Here is a 23,757-nt window from a genome sequence, read left to right on the forward strand (position 1 = left end):
GAGATCTTTGTCGCTTGCTGATGAGATTGGGACATGAAGGATGAGATCCTTGTCCCTTTCTGATAAGATTGAGACATGAAGGATGAGACCCTTGTCCCTTGCTGATAAGATTGAGACATGTAGGATGAGATCCTTGTCCCTTGATGATAAGATTGGAACACAAAGAAAGAGATCTTTGTCCCTTGCTGATGAGATTGAGACATGAAGGATGGGATCCTTGTCCCTTGCAGATAAGATTGAGACATGAAGGATGAGATCCTTGTCCCTTTGTGATAAGATTGAGACATGAAGGATGAGACCCTTGTCCCTTGCTGATAAGATTGAGACATGAAGGATAGACCCTTGTCCATTGCTGATAACATTGAGACATGAAGGATGAGATCCTTGTCCCTTTCTGATAAGATTGAGACATGAAGGATGAGACCCTTGTCCCTTGCTGATAAGATTGAGACATGTAGGATGAGATCCTTGTCCCTTGCAGATAAGATTGCGACATGAAAGATGAGATCCTTATCCCTTGCTGATGAGATTGAGACATGAAGGATGAGATCCTTGTCCCTTTCTGATAAGATTGAGACATGAAGGATGAGACCATTGTCCCTTTCTGATAAGATTGAGACATATAGGATGAGATGCTTGTCCCTTGCTGATGAGTTTGAGACATGAAGGATGGGATCGTTATCCCTTGCTGATAAGATTGGGACACAAAGAAAGAGATCCTTGTCCCTTGCTAATAAGATTGGGACATGAAGGATGAGATCTTTGTCCCTTGCAGATAAGATTGAGACATGAAGGATAAGATCCTTGTCCCTTGCTGATGAGATTGAGACATGAAGGATGAGATCCTTGTCCCTTTCTGATAAGATTGAGACATGAAGGATGAGACCCTTGTCCCTTGCTGATAAGAATGAGACATGAAGGATGAGACCCTTGTCCCTTGCAGATGAGATTGAGACATGAAGGATAAGATCCTTGTCCCTTGCTGATGAGATTGAGACATGAAGGATGAGATCCTTGTCCCTTTCTGATAAGGTTGAGACATGAAGGATGAGACCCTTGTCCCTTGCTGATAAGATTGAGACATGAAGGATGAGACCTTGTCCCTTGCAGATGAGATTGAGACATGAAGGATGAAATCCTTGTCCCTTGCTGATGAGATTGAGACATGTAGGATGAGATCCTTGTCACTTGCTGATAAGATTGAAACATGAAGGATGAGATCCTTGTCCCTTGATGATAAAATTGAGACATAAAGGATGGATCCTTGTCCCTTTCTGATAAGATCGAGACATGAAGGATGAGACCCTTGTCCCTTGCTGATAAGATTGAGACATGAAGGATGAGACCCTTGTCCCTTGCAGATGAGATTGAGACATGAAGGATGAAATCCTTGTCCCTTGCTGATGAGATTGAGACATGTAGGATGAGATCCTTGTCACTTGCTGATAAGATTGAGACATGTAGGATGGGATCCTTGTCCCTTGCTGATAAGATTGAGACATGTAGGATGAGATCCTTGTCCCTTGCAGATAAGATTGCGACATGAAGGATGAGATCCTTATCCCTTGCTGATGAGATTGAGACATGAAGGACGAGATCCTTGTCCCTTTCTGATAAGATTGAAATATGAAGGATGAGACCATTGTCCCTTTCTGGTAAGATTGAGACATATAGGATGAGATGCTTGTCCCTTGCTGATGAGTTTGAGACATGAAGGATGGGATTCTTATCCCTTGCTGATAAGATTGGGACACAAAGAAAGAGATCCTTGTCCCTTGCTGATAAGATTGGGACATGAAGGATAAGATCATTGTCCCTTGCTGATGAGATTGGGACATGAAGGATGAGATCCTTGTCCCTTTCTGATAAGATTGAGACATGAAGGATGAGACCCTTGTCCCTTGCTGATAAGATTGAGACATGTAGGATGAGATCCTTGTCCCTTGATGATAAGATTGGAACACAAAGAAAGAGATCTTTGTCCCTTGCTGATGAGATTGAGACATGAAGGATGGGATCCTTGTCCCTTGCAGATAAGATTGAGACATGAAGGATGAGATCCTTGTCCCTTTCTGATAAGATTGAGACATGAAGGATGAGACCCTTGTCCCTTGCTGATAAGATTGAGACATGAAGGATAGACCCTTGTCCATTGCTGATAACATTGAGACATGAAGGATGAGATCCTTGTCCCTTTCTGATAAGATTGAGACATGAAGGATGAGACCCTTGTCCCTTGCTGATAAGATTGAGACATGTAGGATGAGATCCTTGTCCCTTGCAGATAAGATTGCGACATGAAAGATGAGATCCTTATCCCTTGCTGATGAGATTGAGACATGAAGGATGAGATCCTTGTCCCTTTCTGATAAGATTGAGACATGAAGGATGAGACCATTGTCCCTTTCTGATAAGATTGAGACATATAGGATGAGATGCTTGTCCCTTGCTGATGAGTTTGAGACATGAAGGATGGGATCGTTATCCCTTGCTGATAAGATTGGGACACAAAGAAAGAGATCCTTGTCCCTTGCTAATAAGATTGGGACATGAAGGATGAGATCTTTGTCCCTTGCAGATAAGATTGAGACATGAAGGATAAGATCCTTGTCCCTTTCTGATAAGATTGAGACATGAAGGATGAGACCCTTGTCCCTTGCTGATAAGAATGAGACATGCAGGATGAGACCCTTGTCCCTTGCAGATGAGATTGAGACATGAAGGATGAAATCCTTGTCCCTTGCTGATGAGATTGAGACATGTAGGATGAGATCCTTGTCACTTGCTGATAAGATTGAAACATGAAGGATGAGATCCTTGTCCCTTGATGATAAAATTGAGACATAAAGGATGGATCCTTGTCCCTTTCTGATAAGATCGAGACATGAAGGATGAGACCCTTGTCCCTTGCTGATAAAATTGAGACATGAAGGATGAGACCCTTGTCCCTTGCAGATGAGATTGAGACATGAAGGATGAAATCCTTGTCCCTTGCTGATGAGATTGAGACATGTAGGATGAGATCCTTGTCACTTGCTGATAAGATTGAGACATGTAGGATGAGATCCTTGTCCCTTGATGATAAAACTGAGACAAAGGATGGGATCCTTGTCCCTTGCTGATAAGATTGAGACATGTAGGATGAGATCCTTGTCCCTTGCAGATAAGATTGCGACATGAAGGATGAGATCCTTATCCCTTGCTGATGAGATTGAGACATGAAGGATGAGATCCTTGTCCCTTTCTGATAAGATTAGACATGAAGGATGAGACCATTGTCCCTTTCTGGTAAGATTGAGACATATAGGATGAGATGCTTGTCCCTTGCTGATGAGTTTGAGACATGAAGGATGGGATTCTTATCCCTTGCTGATAAGATTGGGACACAAAGAAAGAGATCCTTGTCCCTTGCTGATAAGATTGGGACATGAAGGATAAGATCATTGTCCCTTGCTGATGAGATTGAGACATGAAGGATGAGATCCTTGTCCCTTTCTGATAAGATTGAGACATGAAGGATGAGACCCTTGTCCCTTGCTGATAAGATTGAGACATGAAGGATGAGACCCTTGTCCCTTGCAGATGAGATTGAGACATGAAGGATGAGACCCTTGTCCCTTGCAGATGAGATTGAGACATGAAGGATGAGATCCTTGTCCCTTGCTGATGAGATTGAAACATGAAGGATGAGATCCTTGTCCCTTTCTGATAAGATTGAGACATGAAGGATGAGATCCTTGTCCCTTGCTGATAAGATTGAGACATGAAGGATGAGATCCTTGTCCCTTGCTGATAAGATTGGGACACAAAGAAAGAGATCCTTGTCCCTAGCTGATAAGATTGGGACATGAAGGATGAGACCCTTGTCCCTTTCTGATAAGATTGAGACATGAAGGATGAGATCCTTGTCCCTTTCTGATAAGATTGAGACATGAAGGATGAGATCCTTTTCCCTTGCTGATAAGATTGAGACATGAAGGATGAGACCCTTGTCCATTGCTGATAATATTGAGACATGAAGGATGAGATCCTTGTTCCTTCCTGATAATATTGAGACATGTAGGATGAGATCCTTGTCCCTTGCTGATAAGATTGAGACATGAAAGATGAGATCCTTGTCCCTTGCTGATGAGATTGAGACATGAAGGATGAGATCCTTGTCCCTTGCAGATAAGATTGAGACATGAAGGATGAGACCCTTGTCCATTGCTGATAATATTGAGACATGAAGGATGAGATCCTTGTCCCTTTCTGATAAGATTGAGACATGAAGGATGAGATCCTTGTCCCCTGCAGATAAGATTGAGACATAAAGGATGAGACCCTTGTCCATTTCTGATAATATTGAGACATGAAGGATGAGATCCTTGTTCCTTGCTGATAATATTGAGACATGAAGGATGAGATCCTTGTCCCTTGCTGATAAGATTGGGACACAAAGAAAGAGATCCTTGTCCCTTGCTGATAAGATTGGGACATGAAGGGTGAGACCCTTGTCCCTTTCTGATAAGATTGAGACATGAAGGATGAGATCCTTGTCCCTTTCTGATAAGATTGAGACATGAAGGATGAGATCCTTGTCCCTTGCTGATAAGATTGAGACATGAAGGATGAGACCCTTGTCCATTGCTGATAATATTGAGACATGAAGGATGAGATCCTTGTTCCTTCCTGATAATATTGAGACATGTAGGATGAGATCCTTGTCCCTTGCTGATAAGATTGAGACATGAAAGATGAGATCCTTGTCCCTTGCTGATGAGATTGAGACATGAAGGATGAGATCCTTGTCCCTTGCAGATAAGATTGAGACATGAAGGATGAGACCCTTGTCCATTGCTGATAATATTGAGACATGAAGGATGAGATCCTTGTCCCTTTCTGATAAGATTGAGACATGAAGGATGAGATCCTTGTCCCCTGCAGATAAGATTGAGACATAAAGGATGAGACCCTTGTCCATTTCTGATAATATTGAGACATGAAGGATGAGATCCTTGTTCCTTGCTGATAATATTGAGACATGAAGGATGAGATCTTTGACCCTTGCAGATAAGATTGAGACATGAAGGATGAGATCCTTGTCCCTTGCTGATGATGAGATTGAGACATGTAGGATGAGATCCTTGTCCCTTGATGATAAAATTGAGCATAAAGGATGGGATCCTTGTCCCTTGCTGATAAGATTGAGACATGTAGGATGAGATCCTTGTCCATTGATGATAAAACTGAGACATAAAGGATGGGATCCTTGTCCCTTGCTGTTGAGATTGAGACATGAAGGATGAGACCCTTGTCCCTTGCTGATAAGATTGACACATAAAGGACGAGATCCTTTTCTTTTGCTGATAAGATTGAGACATGTAGGATGAGATCCTTGTCCCTTGCTGATAAGATTGAGTAAAAAATACAGGATTACATTTACTTACAAGATCGGAGGTCTTTTCTGAAATAAAAGTTGCTTTGTCTGACTGCATCACGCTTTTGGGCTTCTTGCATGTTAAAATCAACCTATCAATAGGAGACAGAGAGCAGTGTAAAACTGAATGCCAGCATGCAAGTACAATTCATATTGGCGATTCACTCCACTAGGATTGCAACTAAAATTGTATGATTTCCAGTGTCTTCACTATTAATTCTTCTGTGATTTTTTTGGCTGAGTTGATTTCGCTTAAACTTGGCAGGCAAGTCAATCCTTGACTCTAGTTCATAGGTAAAATCTGAAAAATACTTCTGGCCCACCAACATAGCAAAAGCCAAACAAGCAGCCTGTCGGCTGAGATAGCTCGGCTGTTAGCAATGCACATTTCAATTAAAGAACAGAAGATATCATTAGAAAACAAGACATGACATGACATGTCATGTCATAGCCCCCGCTCAGAAACCAATTTAAAACTGATATTGAACTGCATTTGTGTCAGAGTGAATTCATTCATTGTGAGCTATACTAAAATTCAGTTATTAATTGTTCAGATGAGGAACAATTTTAGGGGGAGATGGGGTAAAAAAATATATATTGTCTCAAAAAAGCCAAATGAATAACTTGATAAACATATAATGTGATGTGCACTTGTAAACAATTATTACCTGTCCCTGTACCACCTTTGAACAAAACTGGTTGACACATATCTGAGAAAAAGCTGGTAACAGCTATAAAAAGCTTGTTTTTTTTATAGATTTTTGAGGAAAAAAATGGCCTCCAAGCAGTAAAAATTTATTCAATCAAAGAAGTCATGAATGACACTGCCTTTGCTTGATTTCATTTGAAAGTTGCAACATATAATTTAATCAGTTTTTGACATAGACATAAATTGGCAATTTCAAGTTCATAGCACTCTCCATCCTGGTCTCAGCAAGAAAACCAGATAGCAACAAACAAGTACAACAGGTAAAATGACATGTAAGTATGCAAATCAGATTTGCAAATATGTTGAAGAGTCAGTGTTGTGTCTGTTTGGATAAACTTCCTTGTACAACTGTATTCCTAATACAATGTCACACGCAACGTAATATTACCGTAATTGGTATAGTACAGGTGTGATGGTTCAAATACCAAAATGGCAACAGTAACAGAAAGACTTCCCTGGCAGCGATGATAAAACACGAACACGGAGCCAACAGATGAGTTTTCAACTGGTACTGGTATTATTATACTCTGCAAACATCAAGTACAATAACGTGATAAAACTCCACTACTCCAATAACTAGATACTTAAACTCCAATACAATTCAACGAGATCTCCGATCTGACTGCTGATCTGCACTGGCTCGGAAGATGAATTCTGATTGGCTAAAAAAACAAAAAAACTTGTGGCGTTGAATGCACGTTCATTCTCAGTAATGTTATGCAAATTAGAAATTCAAACTAGCTAATCATTTACAACCTTCCGAGCCAGTGCAGATTAGCCCCGATCTGAACTCAGTGCTGAACAACTCCCCTATATATACCCACACTGTCTATAAATAGACCATTACATCAGCATACATAATGAGTCTGGAATTTACTATAAATTTCTAGAATGTTCCATTACCTTCTATTGCCTCCTACAGTGTTCTATTACCTATTCAACCAGTTTCCAAACAAAATCTAGAATATTCCACCCAGACACAGTATGGTTCTAGAACATTCTCAGTGACACGGGAGTGGTAAATAAGTCGTATGCGACATACAATGACACTGTCAATCACTGAACTGTTCCGGTAAAAAAACCTGATATTTTTTACAGTAACAGGGCAATGATACTGTTTGTCATACTAGCACCAGATGAGGAACTGAGAAACTGCAATGATCCTTGGTGTACAGTACCTGAGACAACAACTATACTTCCCGGTTCGTCACACAAAGATCTACATGCAGGTTGTGGCCCTGAATTAGTTTCAATATCTCTAAATAAGAACAAGAGTACTTCTCATATGACAATGACACAAATAAAGTGCAAGAATCCAGAAAAAATATTATTAAGTTTTTATTATCATACATTAATATTAACAAATCATGTAAAATTGAACTTTTATGTACAGAGAAACACATATTTATGCTTTGGTTGACAGCACTTCTCAAAGTAAAAAAAAAGACGACCTGTGAAACTTTATACAATTGTCAGACATGCAGCGAATAGTATGCTTTTGTAATTTATGCAGTTTCAGTGGCTTTGCTTTGCACCTGCAAAAAAAAAAAAAAACATTTAGTCAAAAGTAAGCAGAGGTTGTAGCATATGTGCTCCCATTGGCTGTTAAATTTAATTAAAAAAGATATTTCATTTTGTGTACAGTCTTTTTAGTACGAAAACATATTACTTAATATATTTATACCAGCCAGAAAGAAATTGCAGTTTACACTGTGCTATTTTAAACATGTTCTACCAAAGTCTAGAATGAACTAATTCCCCAGTCTGTTTTCACTTCACAAAGTTGTCAAATTAATATGCACGGAATTCTGCCAAAAAAATATATCAAGAATGTGCATAATGCCAGAGTACTTGTGTTTTCAATGTCATTAAAATCTGACCAGGGATATGCAGAAAATTTCACTTGAACTGAACCAAATGGGTGCCAAGATATCTAAAGAGATAAAAAATTACTTTTGAGAAAAATACAAAAAATTAATACATTTAATATAAATACTGATAGAATTACATAAAAATAGGCCAATGGCCTGTTGCTCAACGACTATTGTACAAAAGATTAGTGCTGTATATGCCACAACTTTTCGTTTAAATTTGTACTTTTAAAAGAAATATTGCCAAACAACCACACAAAGTTGTCAATGGAATAATAAACACATGTATGCCTAACACCAAAGCATTGGAAATAGTAGTTAATATGTCATCATGAAACCACATTTCACACTTCCTGTCAATTTTCTAGCAAGTGCGAATGAACACCGGAAATAGCCATCGTGCATAACAGATTCACAATAAAATTATTAGATTTGATTAGTCGAGGTGGGATTTCTTTAGCGTTGTGGTCAACTCATTAGCATTGTGGGCAAGCTCTCAGAGTAGCGACATATTTTTTACTTCAGCTATGGCGTGATCAGTGGATTACGTAAATAAACCAACACTTTCAATGAGTACATGCCGACCTAAATAAACTTGTTTATGGCTGTTTATGTTATAACAGCACGGACGCATTTCATAGAACAATAGCTGTGAAAATCATAGACAAATGTAAATATGCAAAAATAAAGCAAGGCGACAATGATTTTGAGCTTGACAGAGTCTGGCAAGCGTGGCTGTCTCAGAGCAGTGCAGCATTGCGTCAACACCATTACGACGTTTGAATCCCGGAGTGAGCACTGCAAGCCTCTTAAATCACAAAGTAAACTTTCAATTTACACAATACATAATCAGTTCTTACAACAATAAAAGAAAGGCAGTTTTTCTGGCAAAGCCCTCACCAGGTTAGCAAGAGTTTCTCACGATCACCAAACAATAATTAAAAGTGTATAAATACCAATAATAAGCACAGTTTCTTACCTTTGAAAATGACAAGACAGAATTTTGCCCATATAAGCGTTGCGCAAAGAAAGATACAATTCCGGAATACAATATCCTCACACGAAAATTATGGTGATTTCCACCGAGACGAGAACTGCGCATGCATCATCAAAACTCGGAATAAACTCGGGAAAAGTCGGATTTTCCAGCAATTTTGATGTTAAAATGTTAAAAATCAAAGAAAAACACGGTGAAACTTTAAAGAATCAAAAAAAATAACTTGATGTGCCTAATAACACCATCAATTCTTGTCTCTGTACCAACTCTGAACTAAATTGGATCACACATGTGTGAAAAAAAGCTGGTAACGTGAATGTGCACACACGGAAGTACAGACACGACCCAAATTAATAATGAACAATATGTATAGTATCAAAGCAATCAGACTTGCTGTTTTCAACAAGAATTCAAAAATACTAAAAATAGAGAATTAAAGATATCATTACAAAATGAACAAATCTGAGAGAGGTCCACATGTAGTACCTATATATGTAATATCAAAGCAATTGGACCTGCTGTTTTCAACAAGAAGACGAACATTTCACTTTTTACCAAAAATGACAAAAATATTCACTAAAATTAGAGAATTAGAGAATTAAAGATATCATTACAAAATGAACAAATCTGAGAGAGGTCCACATGTAGTACCTTATATATGTAATATCAAAGCAATTGGACCTGCTGTTTTTAACAAGTCGAAAGTTTTACTTTTTACCAAAAATGACAAAAATATTCATCAAAATTAGAGAATAGAAGATATCATCATGAAACAAGTCATTGAAAATGACACAGTCCCCGTTAAATTTTTGAAAGTTCACTTTGTGCTCGTCATATTAAAGCGGAGGGGATGTCGCGAGAGTGTCCTTGAAACTTGAGTTCCAAGTGGCGTATACACCAGATTGTTTATTTACATCAAAATACGTGTTCCGTGTAGTAGTAATATGGCCAAAAATAAAAACAGCCGTTATTCGGCCATCTTTGATCTGATTATGAAACACACTGATATGTATGATGTATGTGCCAAATACAATGAAAATGGTACATAAATTGTGGAAATATAGTAGTAAGGCCAAAAAGTTAGATGGCTGTCAATCAGCCATCCTTGACCAGATTTTGAAACAAATTGTCATGGACATGCATCCTAACATGTATAAAGTACATGTATGTGCCAAATTTGAATGAAAACTGACAGAGCACGTCCAAGATACTGCATAAAAAAAACCACAAAATGCCTGCCAGTCGACCATCTTTGATCCAATTGCGAAATAAATCGTCATGGACATGTATCCTAACATGTATAATCTATTACCAAGTTCGAATGACAACTGACAAAACATGTCTAAAATACAACATTTTCAAAAAACAAGATGGCTGCCAGTCGGCCATTTTGAATCGAATCACTAAACCACTGCACGTGCATATGTCCCACATAAAGTACTTGGCACATGCAAAGAATGAACAGAATCGGTCCAAGGGATTCTGAGATACGACTCCGGACGGACGCATAAACGCACAGACGAACACACGCTAAAAACTGATTTTTGAATAGCTTTGCATTAAATGCATCTCCTCCAACAAATTTAGGATTAAACACCTTGGACATAGCTCATTCTACTCAGCTTAAATATGGGAACAAAGTTACTATTTGTTTTTTTGTTATTTTTTTTAATTACAAAGGAATTTGACCCCAAATTTTGGGTAACTGCTCACCAAGAACGGCATTTTAACTCTTCTGTGATTGTTTTGGCTGGGCAAATTTGGTTCAAACTTGGCAGGCAGGTCATACACTAATCAGAAAAAAATTCCACTAACTGCCATGGCAAAAGCAAAAACATTTTTGAATACTTTTGCCCCAAATGTATTACCTCCTACAAGTCTGGTTATAGCAGTGTTCATGCTTTTTATTTTGGCAAAGTTGTGCACACACAGGTGCTCACTGGCGCTCACATTGTTACATAGTATCATTGTAATCCCAACGCAAATTTGAATTGTAAATGCTGCATTCGATTTGAGAATCTAAAAAAATACAATTGCAAAACGGTCAGAAATAATAATTACAAGAAGGTATTTTACAAGGTAAGCAATATTTTGCAAGGTAAGTAGTATTTTGCAAGTTGAGTAGTATTTGGTATCGTGAGTAGTATTTGGCAAGGTAAGAAGTATTTTGCAAGGTGAGATGTATTTTGCATGGTAAATAGATTTGGTGAATTAAGCAGTATTTTGCAAGGTAAGTATTATTTTGCGAGGTGAGTAGTATTTTGCAAGGTAAGCAGTATTTTGCAAGGTAAGCAGTATCTTGCAAGGCGAGTAGTATTTTGCAAGGTAAGTAGCATTTTGCAAGTTGAGTAGTATTTGGTAAGGTGAGTAGTATTTTGCGAGGTGAGTAGTATTTTGCGAGGTGAGTAGTATTTTGCGAGGTAAGTAGTATTTTGCGAGGTAAGTAGTATTTTGCAAGGTAAGTAGTATTTTGCAAGGTAAGTAGTATTTTGCAAGGTAAGTAGTATTTTGCAAGGTAAGTAGTATTTTGCAAGGTAAGCAGTATTTTGCAAGGTAAGTAGTATTTTGCATGGTAAATAGATTTGGTGAGGTAAGCAGTATTTTGCGAGGTGAGTAGTATTTGCGAGGTAAGTAGTATTTTGCAAGGTAAGCAGTATCTTGCAAGGTGAGCAGTATTTTGCAAGGTAAGCAGTATTTTGCAAGGTGAGCAGTATTTTGCAAGGTAAGTAGTATTTTGCAAGGGAAGCAGTATTTTTCAAGGGAAGCAGTATTTTTCAAGGGAAGCAGTATTTTGCAAAGTAATCAGTATTTTGCAAGGTGAGTAGTATTTTGCAAGGTAAGCAGTATTTTGCAAGGTAAGCAGTATTTTGCAAGGTGAGTAGTATTTGGCAAGGTAAAAAGTATTTTGCAAGGTAAGTAGTACTTTGCAAGGTAAGTAAAATTTTGCAAGGTAAGTAGCATTTTGCAAGGTATGCAGTATTTTGCAAGGTAAGTAGCATTTTGCAAGGTATGCAGTATTTTGCAAGGTAAGTAGTATTTTGCAAGGTAAGTAACATTTTGCAAGGTATGCAGTATTTTGCAAGTTGAGCAGTATTTTGTAAGATGAGCAGTATTTTGCAAGGTGAGTAGTATTTTGCAATGGTAAGTAGTATTTTGCAAGGTAAGCAGTATTTTGCAAGATAAGCAGTATTTTGCAAGGTAAGCAGTATTTTGCAAGGTAAGCAGTATTTTGCAAGGTAAGCAGTATTTTGCAAAGTGAGTAGTATTTTGCAAGGTAAGTAGTATTTTGCAAGGTGAGTAGTATTTTGCAAGGTAAGCAGTATTTTGCAAGGTAAGCAGTATTTTGCAAGGCGAGTAGTATTTTGCAAGGTAAGCAGTATTTTGCAAGGTAAGCAGTATTTTGCAAGGCGAGTAGTATTTTGCAAGATAAGCAGTATTTTGCAAGGTGAGTAGTATTTTGCAAGGTAAGTAGTATTTTGCAAGGTGAGTAATATTGTGCAAGGTAAGCAGTATTTTGCAAGGTAAGCAGTATTTTGCAAGGCGAGTAGTATTTTGCAAGGTAAGCAGTATTTTGCAAGGTAAGCAGTATTTTGCAAGATAAGCAGTATTTTGCAAGGTGATTAGTATTTTGCAATGGTAAGTAGTATTTTGCAAGGTAAGTAGCATTTTGCAAGGAAAGTAGTATTTTGCAAGGTAAGTAGTATTTTGCAAGGTATGCAGTATTTTGCAAGGTGAACAGTATTTTGCAAGATAAGTAGTATTTTGCAAGGTATGCAGTATCTTGCAAGGTGAGCAGTATTTTGCAAGGTAAGTAGTATTTTGCAAGGTAAGTAACATTTTGCAAGGTATGCAGTATTTTGCAAGTTGAGCAGTATTTTGTAAGATGAGCAGTATTTTGCAAGGTGAGTAGTATTTTGCGATGGTAAGTAGTATTTTGCAAGGTAAGCAGTATTTTGCAAGATAAGCAGTATTTTGCAAGGTAAGCAGTATTTTGCAAGGTAAGCAGTATTTTGCAAGGTAAGCAGTATTTTGCAAGGTAAGCAGTATTTTGCAAAGTGAGTAGTATTTTGCAAGGTAAGTAGTATTTTGCAAGGTGAGTAATATTTTGCAAGGTAAGCAGTATTTTGCAAGGTAAGCAGTATTTTGCAAGGCGAGTAGTATTTTGCAAGGTAAGCAGTATTTTGCAAGGTAAGCAGTATTTTGCAAGGCGAGTAGTATTTTGCAAGATAAGCAGTATTTTGCAAGGTGAGTAGTATTTTGCAAGGTAAGTAGTATTTTGCAAGGTGAGTAATATTTTGCAAGGTAAGCAGTATTTTGCAAGGTAAGCAGTATTTTGCAAGGCGAGTAGTATTTTGCAAGGTAAGCAGTATTTTGCAAGGCGAGTAGTATTTTGCAAGATAAGCAGTATTTTGCAAGGTAATTAGTATTTTGCAATGGTAAGTAGTATTTTGCAAGGTAAGTAGCATTTTGCAAGGTAAGTAGTATTTTGCAAGGTAAGTAGTATTTTGCAAGGTATGCAGTATTTTGCAAGGTGAACAGTATTTTGCAAGGTAAGTAGTATTTTGCAAGGTAAGCAGTATCTTGCAAGGTGAGCAGTATTTTGCAAGATAAGTAGCATTTTGCAAGGTAAGTAGTATTTTGCAAGGTATGCAGTATTTTGCAAGGAGAACAGTATTTGGTAAGGTGAGTAGTATTTTGCGAGGTAAGTAGTATTTTGCAAGGTAAGTAGTATTTTGCAAGGTAAGTAGTATTTTGCAAGGTTAGTAGTATTTTGCAAGGTAAGTAGTATTTTGCAAGGTAAGCAGTATTTTGCAAGGTAAGCAGTATTTTGCATGGTAAGTAGATTTGGTGAGGTAAGCAGTATTTTGCAAGGTAAGCAGTATTTTACAAGGTAAGCAGTATTTGGTGAGGTGAGTAGTATTTTGCAAGTTAAGTAGTATTTTGCAAAATAAGTAGCATTAATTAAAACTACAAACTACTACTGACTAATGTAAAAATACATACCTTAGATATTGGAATTAAAAAATTCAAATCAAATGATAATATAACTCTTGTAAGAAGTACTACGAACACCACATAGGCAGCATTTTCAAAATCTGTAATCTGTACCTAAAATGATCAAAATGAGATAATCTTCACATTAGAAGGGCTTGTAATAATGGGTATTTTACCTTCAAATCTTGCATTACAAGTTATAACATAGGTTAGATGCAGAGTAAATAACATGGACTGAACTGTTTTATCTTTAAATGGTTACTTCAGGAGAGTTCATGGATGTCAAAAATACTCTAATTCTTGGTGCACTATAACACACAATGCTATCACACTAAAAATATGTCCTCTGTCCAATTGCCAGAGACACACTAGACTGACACCCAGATGGAAATATTTGCCAACCAGTGTTAAAGGCTCACTGGTATTGAACAATTACATATTTATTGTGCCGTTGCTTATACAGATATCCAAAGAATGCTAATAATACATATAATTCTCACCTCAGTTGGTCTAAATTCTACCCGCCATCCTATTGGAGAATTAGCTGGTGGTGGTTTGAATCGCATTGTCTGCCAGTTAGTTGACTGGATATTCTGAAACAAGCAATCATTCAGTGATTATGTTTATTTTACTAGCATTAATGTATTACATTTTTGCATAATAAATGAGAAAAACAGATTGCAACCCCACACACAATTTCCAATTCCCTATGTCAATGAAGTACCTATTCAGTATATAATGCAGGACCCGACACTATTTTGTCATGAAGAATTGTAAAATCACAGAAATATTCATAAAAAATTGAACCCAATTGTGAAACAAAGTCGTCTTTCACAGTAACAATATTTGACTAAATTTTGACTTAATTTAACTAGACTCTCATCAGTAATTGTTATCATAGTTTATTTAATGTTGTCTTCATGCAATATACACATTGAGAATAACCTTGTAACAAGCAAAGCAACACAAGGGTTGGCAGACCAATTTATCAAACTATATCTGAAAATAGATAAATGTATGTCTTTTACTACAACTATACTTCATATCTGAAAGTGATAAATGAGTATTTTTGCCTGTTGAAAAGTTAAAAGTCCTTCAAAGTGTATTTGGTGGGTGTCAGTAAATTACTGTGTCATACAAAGTGACACTCAAGATAACGATAAAAGAGTTTATTTTTGGGAGGACTCATGTTGTTTATTAAGTAATTACAATTTTTTTGCCAACATATGTTTATTTATTTGTCTGTTTTTAAGCAGAAAAACTGTAAAAGTTATCAATGTCAATGGAGTCACATGACATTTTCAGGTTGATAACATTGTTAAGAATGAATTATTTTATTATTAATCATTGAGGTACTGATTTTACATTCAAATTCAAAATCTAATTACCACAATGTGTTCATATACATACATGTACGCTAATTATTCCTCAGTTCCTGACAGCGAGGTTATTTGTAGTTATGTTGGTGATCACCGCTGTGTCTGCGGAAGCATTATGGGAGATTGCATGATGTGAGTGAAAAGTCTTTTGATCAATAAAATACTTTTAGAAAAGTGAAAACTAGAGTTACATGTACTGTGAAATAAAGGTTGGTTTTAAATATTAAATGTCATGGAATTTGGATGAAATAATGAAAGGAAATTGAACTGGTATGAAAGGGAGGTACTAATGTAGCTAGAATGCAAGGTCAGATTCCGGAGGTCAAAATACGTCACAATGCATCCATCATTGCGGCAGCAAAGTGTCAACAACTATGGATGTAGTAAATGACTTGATTTGCAGTTTGTGTGAATGTAACAATGCTTCAGTAACAGTATTTGCTGCGTGAAAATTAATACAAAAAATGCTGCCAAAAGACATTTCCTTCTAGTAAACAAAACAACCTTGGGACGTTTATCTTAAGAAATTGAGAAGACAGTCGTTCTTGTGAAACAATGGACATACTTCTCCAAGGTATCAAGGGTATTTTTGATTATTTGAAGTGGGAAACTGCTGCTTTATGGAGCAAAGTTCAATGTCATTGGTCGTGCAATGACCACGCACATTAGTGATTGGCCTAGGCTAGTTGAAGACGTTTTTTGAGGGGTGACTCGCTAGAAGTATTCACCGTGACTCCAGACTTGTGCAAATACAAACAAGACATTAAACCTTCCTGACAGTAACATGTAAGTGTTGTAGTATAAACCCACAGTCACTCTACTAGTAGAGTGACTGTGATAAACCCGAATGAAGGGTTTATTGTCAAAATATATACGGGTGCTTGTATGCGTCTTGAAACTATACAAAATTTGACCTATGCACATCCATTTCATGTGTTAAAAGAACATTGCAATGTTCTAATGGAATTGTTAAATCTTGATATCATTCCAACTGTCACTAAACTGTACTTTTTGACGACTTGTGTGCAATTGGATGAGTATATTTCAGGTATACTCGAAGTGAATCTCAGCACTGTGCCTTTATAAATGTTATGGCTCTGTTACAGCAAATTTTCAAACTCACTAGCGATTTAGCTAACTGCTTTGGTTTTGTCTAAACAGTTGGCTTTCGAATCTCAGTTGACCCAAGCAGTTAGAGATGCTGAAATGTTCGAGTTACGGACATCGAGTTACGAACAGCGAGTTACGAAAATATTGAGCTACATAAATGACAACCCCCATATTTTTGAAACCACGCCCACTTTTGTAAAACCACGTCCAAATTGTAACTCGATGTTCAATTAACAGTTAAGAGAACATCAAGTTACGGGCAACGTACATTTTGGTTTTTGTTGAACGTTCACATTCAGTAACTCGAACTTTAATAACAGTTAATCAAACTTCAAGTTACGGGCAACATATATTATTTGTTTTGTTTAACTTTCAAATTTTGTAACTCAAACTTTAATTAACAGTAAGCAACGTAGATTTTAGTTATTGTTCATCCAGATACGGCCTTTCATTTTTGACCACGCAATGAGCTTGCTTGCTGAATGTGGACGTGCAACAAAAAACAAAATATATGTTGCCCGTAACTCGAAGTTCTGTTAATTGTTAATCATGATTGAACATAGACTTATAATTTGGGCGTGGTTTCAACAATATGGGTGTAGTTATTTCTGTAACTCGATGTCCGTAACTCAATGTCACACGCAATGTAATATTACCGTAATTGGTAAAGTACAGGTGTGATGGTTCAAATACCAAAATGGCAACAGTAACAGAAAGACTTCCCTGGCGGTGATGATGACATACGAACACGGAGCCAACAGATGAGGTTTCAACTGGTACTGATATTATTATACTCTGCAAACATCAAGTACAATAACGCGGTAAAACTCCACTACTCCAATAACTAGATACTTAAACTCCAATACAATACAATTCAACGAGATCTCCGATCTGAACTCAGTGCTGAACACTCCCCTATATATACCCCACTGTCTATAAATAGACCAATACATCAGCATACATAATGAGTCTGGAACTTACTACAAATTTCTAGAATGTTCCATCGCCTTCCATTGCCTCCTACAGTGTTCTATTACCTATTCAACCAGTTTCTAAAAAAGTCTAGAATATTCCACCCAGACACAGTACGGTTCTAGAACATTCTCAGTGACCCGGAAGTGGTAAATAGGTCATATGCGACACTCAAGCAATTCAGCTTTTTAAGCAGTTAGCCAATTCGCTAGCAAGTTTGCAAATTGGCTGCCCCAATACTTCTGAGACTTGTAATAATTTTCTAGGGAAACTGTACAGCAAATCACAGATTTTCATTATTTATTGTTCATAGTTTTTCTAAATTTCAGTTTTTATTGTTCATAATTATTTACACTAATAAAACAGTTTTCCGTTCTGAGACCATTTCCAGTTATTATGATTGTGTACATGACAGCTTTCCCCCACACAAAATAAGGGTGATATGTACGGATATGCGCGAGTATGTTCCATGGGTTAATAGGCCACTCCTTTGCTTCAATTCCAACTATATCTCTGGAAATATCACTTGCAGTTTATCATTCATATCTCGATATTCCACAATGTCTCGATTGTGTGTCTGGTAATTCTATTAAACTAACTACTATTTTGCAAGATTTGACCAGCATTGCTTCTACCAGTCATTTAGGTCAACTCCCACATTGTCCTTCACAGTGAAGGGTAATGCAGATATTTTGTAAATTACACAGCGGTAAATCTACAATACATTTCCTTTTACATTCCCTTGTATTACATAACAATCTTTGTGCTGAGGCAGTTCTCACCAGTTCTCTTGTTGTACCTGTGTTTCTGTGTATACTGCCTTGTTCTGTTGCCCCTACTTGTGGTCTTGATGATTATATTGATAAACCATGCATATCTATCCTGTGTTGAGTCACAGAATTTATATTTCCTGTACACATTTGTCTCACTGTATTTGTGAGACTCTATGAACATTGTGATAGGTTTGTATATAGAGTGCTTCATTGCAAATCATGGTAAATCAGGAAGAGTGATGATCAATTGCTGTTAGATTATAATACTATATAATTTGGTGTACTTTTAACATTACAAAAATTATGCCAAATCAAAATAAAATTAAACTTCAATAAAGCATTCTGGATGTTGGCTTGAAATGAACACCATTTTAGATCATTTTTGATATACCCAGCAGCAGCAACAATTTAAATCTAGAAGTCCTGAATGTCTTTATTTTTAGATTTATGTTTTATCTCAATTTGACAACATAATCTACATATTTTCAAAAAAAAAATTGTTGAACAAGATTGTACGTGCTACAAAGCAAGTAGCATGAATTTTATGAGATTATCAGGCAACAAATATGTGATGAGTAAAATAGTTAACTTACTTCAAAATGATCAGTATCACGTTCATCATCCAAGTCGATCTTTTCACTAAATAAAGATACAGGATCCCTGATAAATAGATGTGCAATATGTCTTGCCAAGAGTACATCAATACCTGAAATATCAACAAACATGTCATAGCATGACACAGTACATGTTGTTCAATCGTAGAGATAACTGAATTGAATCTGTTTGCAAATGCATGTCAAAGGATGTATAATGCTTTGATTGCAATCAGTCAAACCATCACAGAAATATTACTATTGAACAACATTTGTTAATATAAATGTCCATCAGTTGGCCATTTTGAACCATATTAAACAAGCCATGCATGTCATTTAGTCATCTTGTATTTGATCATCAAACAATTACTTGTCCATATTGAGAGATATTGTTCTGGAACAGCAATAATTAAAACAAAATGGCCACCAGTCGGCTATTTTGAATACATCTGTATATCTATGACATACTGTATAATGAATATATAAATGTATGATGTATGTGTGAAGTTTAAATGTAATTGTTAAAAGGTATAAACTGTCCTCATTTTGATTTTCAGTTGATGTAATGACATCATAGTTTTGCTTTTATCATACGTTTGAGCAATTTGTTGTCACTAATCAAAATGTTCTGTTTCTTCTTCTGTTTTTATTTTATACACAATAAATTCACTTCAATAATTGGGCTTATACATGTATAGTTTTGAAGTACACGAAAACATGTGAAGAAAGTGATCAAAACAATGACAATACACAAGTGTCTATGAAAAAAAAACAGTGATTTGTGGGAAAATTTACATCATCACATATGTTAATTTTATGTTAATAGGAAGTGGCACCTGGTATCGTGTCCTGATTGAATAAACATGGTTTAACAATACACATTGTGACCATAGCCTGACAAGTGTTTTACTGATATGGTATACAAAATGTAGTACAAGCAATGGACTGTGCAAAGTAATAGCATACTTTGCCATAAAAATACTATACATTTTGACTGATTTGTGCAAATAATGTTTGGAAATCTTTTTATTCAAATACACACATAACATTCAACAATAAAAATGAACTGAAAATCATGGATATTACTAATGGATAATAATGATGTAAAAGTTAGGACAATGTAATAATAATATTCATAAATAAATAAATATAGACTTTATAGAAAAACTACACCTCATGGTTGAAGTTTCACTCCTTTGAATGTATTACCTGAGTTGATGAGCTTCTGACAAATATCTTGATCTAAAACTAATTCAATATCATTATACTTTTCTCCATCTTCAGAAATGTAACTGTCTATTGAATCATATCGTGATTTAGGAATTCTATAGCGATCTGTCGTCAGTGGCTGAAAATATGAAGAGTGTGTTTACGTATGGATGCTAGCGACAAAACAGCATATTATAAAGATTATTAAACAAGCAGCCTGTCGGCTGAGATAGCTCCGCTGTTAGCAATGCACATTTCAATTAAAGAACTAAAGATATCATTAGAAAATGAATAATATGTATAGTACATTGTATCAAAACAATCAGACTTGTTGTTTTCAACAAGAATTCAAAAATATCACTTTTACCAAAAATGACAAAAATATTCATTAAAATTAGACAATTGAAGATATCATCATCAAATGAACAAATCTGAGAGAGGTTCACATGTATTACCTATATATGTAATATCAAAGCAATCAGAATTACGGTTTTTAACAAGAAGTCGCAAATATCACTTTTTACCAAACATTACAAAAATATTCACTAAAATTAGAGAATTAAAGTAATCATCACGAAATGAACAAATCTGAGAGAGGTCCACATGTAGTACCTATTTATGTAATATCAAAGCAATCAAAAAGTCATGCAGGTCATGTACGCATGTCCCAGTTTTCTGACTGCATCTCTGAACTCTGAAATGACCATGTAAGCCCTGATATGTCCAGTTATTCCATCAGGTTTCATCATAAACATCCAAAATATTGTTCCATAATGGGAGAAATACTTATGAGTATTATGAAAGAGGTCTGCCAAAGGTACATATACACCAAGTATCAAAGCAATAAGAATTGTAGTTTTCAAGAAGAAGTTGAAAATGTAAAAAGTTGACACGGGCGACAGACGATGGACAATCACTCATATGATAAGCCACGCTCGACAAAGTCAATAGCGAAGCCAAAAAGTTGACGTCTTGAATTGGATCATGAAAAAAATCAACATGCATATGTATCTTAAGATGTATAATGTATGTGTGAAGTGAGAATGTGGGCATTCATAAAAAAACTAATACCTTAAAGGCTCCCCACTCCTTCATTACCATTGGTAAATTAATAAACTAGAGAAACATGAATTTAACACTCTATATTTGTATTAAACATATTGGGTATACCTCTAATCCCCTTTCTTGCCTTGTTCTACAGTCAACAGATGCAGCAATGATATTCCATCGGCAGTCAATATCAGATACATATCCTTTATAGAGAGGAGAAGCAGCGCTTAGAGCAAGCTATAAAAAGCAAAGAATTCAGTGATTAATAAATCAATGCATAAACAGAGAAAGATGAACACTAACAGGATTGTTTTGTGTTGAAACCAGACAATTTGATAGTCTGGGCGGAAATTATTGTTAACAAAACTGACATGCAATTCAAGAAGTGAAGATATTATGAAATGGACACAAATATCCCAAATGACTCAAAACAATCATATTGGATGCAATTAAAGAATATATATGATATGGGATACTGTATACTGTATAAATCCTATAGGAATTTTCCCAGATATAGCTGGTATTATTCTACAGCAGTCCAATTTGTTATGTGTAACATGGGCTCATCAAATGTTGTAGTTTAGTGGAGGTGACAAGAATAGTTGGTGCTTATTATTGTGGTTTGTGCATGCAGTGACCAACTTTTAAAGTTTGCTAAGCAGACCCTGACTGCACCTGAAAGTGTAATATCTTTCAGAACCCCAGGCTTGGTTAAACAGAATGTTTTACTGATGTTACTAGCAAAATCTTGCAGTCTTATTCACAGATATTACTGGAAGCCAGTCAGCCATTTTGAGAGTTTTTCTGTCCCTTCCTCTATGAGCAAGGTAATTAAACCACAAAACAATGATAAGCATCAGTGGCCCACAATGAGTGATGTCAAAAGTTCAAATGCAGGGACACCTGGGAAATAAAGGACAACAAAGTTTATCTGGTGTTTTTTGAACAAAAAGGCCAGTAGTCATCAAAAAAAATGTTCATAATATGTATATCATTATCTTTGCATTATTTTTGAATGTTCAAATTTAATAAAGGTGCATCCAAAAAATGGCTACGAAAGCAACATGGCTGCCAGCTAGAAACAAACTGGTGTGCAAATGTCAACCATCATGAGTGACGTCATCATCAAATTTGAATGAAATCGGCACAGGCATACATTTACCTAGGAAGACATATTAAAATGTTTTGGGGAAACAAAAATGATCACAAATTGGTCAACATTCAAGACAACAAATAACAAGTGCATATAACATCATAGTATGTTTTGGCATTTGGTACCAACTATGAAGAAAATGGATCAGGGCACATCAGAAAAATTATAGAAGATGGCTAAACAGACATATGCAAGAATGCACAGTACCCAAATAACATGTTTTAGATTAAGTATAGACAAAACACTCAAAAATATGTAACAAAGTGCATGATTCAATAATGCTGTGCAGAGACAAACTACAAGATACAGATTTCTTAAAGCGTATAGCTGAAAAGAAAGCTTGAACAAAACCTCTAGGAAAATCACTACAAAATCAATGTATGTATATGTATACATCAACATGAATAAGGTTTTTACATGTATCAAATTTTAAAAAATAACAAATCCTGTCCAAGATACTACATTTTAAAAAAAAACAAGATGTATGCCAGTGGGCCATTTTTGATCTGATTATGGAACAATCTGACATGAACATGTATTCCAATATGTGTGATGTAGAGGCCAAATACGATCGGAAATGGTTCCTAGGCCTTGAATATATAGTAAAAAGCAAGATGGCCGCCAATGGACCATCTTTGATCGGATTATGAAACAAACTGACATGAACATGTATTCCCATATGTATGATGTATCTGCCAAATACGATTGGAAATGGTTCCTAAGCCTTAGAGATATATCCCCAGTAGTAATATGGTCATAAATGAACGATGGCCACCAGTCAGTCATCTTTGATTTAATTATTGCAAAACAAATTGTCATCATCATGTAATCTAAATTATATTACATGCACACTAGTATATTGATGTTAAATCATCAATTTGATTGGTCCAAACAAATTTGCATGTGCAATTAATGGTATATTGGTTGATAATGCAGTTACGCTACAAAAGTGGCCCTGGAACACGAATTGACTTCAGGTATAATACAGAAATACATAAAACCGATAGTATTTGATTTTTAGGGAAATATAGTGGTTAATTTTGGAAAAATATTGGTAAAATTACCAAATTAAAAACATCGGAAAAATTATATAACCATAATATTACTTTTTGTTAATAATGGGATCCAAGTTGTGAGCGTCGGTCATTGGGTGATCGATGATCGCCACACAAACCAAAATGTACGCCAGAACACTGATTGCTGTTAAAACATGTCTTGTCCTCCGTGTTGTGACATTGAAATGGAGTGCGAACCTCCAAAAAAGATAACACGATCTTTAAGTTTAACTGGTGACCAACTAGATGATATTGAGGGATTGAAGGTTGAAAAAAATGCACTACGAGGCACAGAAAACAAGCCATGCATGGCACAGTCCCCGTTAGTTATCAAATTTAAGATATATAGTTTTGTTTATAGTAATATAGCTAGAATAGAACCATGTCAGGAATAAGATTTTTTAACATTAAAAAGATTAACATTTGTATCTGGTCGTCAAACAAGTACTTGTCCATATTGAGAGATATTGCT

The 23,757-nt window shown here is 36.1% G+C and overlaps 1 protein-coding gene across 1 annotated transcript in view; it reads right to left on the bottom strand.

The window, feature by feature from the left end:
• The window catches only part of LOC102808159 (glutamate--cysteine ligase catalytic subunit-like), a 157,179-nt gene that overhangs the window by 93,353 nt on the left and 40,069 nt on the right, over nt 1-23,757 (bottom strand). Inside the window, exons 8-13 of the mRNA XM_085508190.1 lie at nt 21,198-21,314; nt 20,028-20,166; nt 18,819-18,931; nt 14,492-14,584; nt 14,001-14,105; nt 5,430-5,511 (exon numbers count right to left, since the gene is read on the bottom strand). Coding sequence (XP_085364316.1) covers nt 5,430-5,511; nt 14,001-14,105; nt 14,492-14,584; nt 18,819-18,931; nt 20,028-20,166; nt 21,198-21,314 — 649 coding nt within the window. The remainder of the gene's footprint in view (nt 1-5,429; nt 5,512-14,000; nt 14,106-14,491; nt 14,585-18,818; nt 18,932-20,027; nt 20,167-21,197; nt 21,315-23,757) is intronic.

This window comes from Saccoglossus kowalevskii, chromosome 14 (genome assembly GCF_978046115.1).
Source record: "Saccoglossus kowalevskii chromosome 14, keSacKowa6.1, whole genome shotgun sequence".
Taxonomy (NCBI): Eukaryota; Metazoa; Hemichordata; class Enteropneusta; family Harrimaniidae; genus Saccoglossus; species Saccoglossus kowalevskii.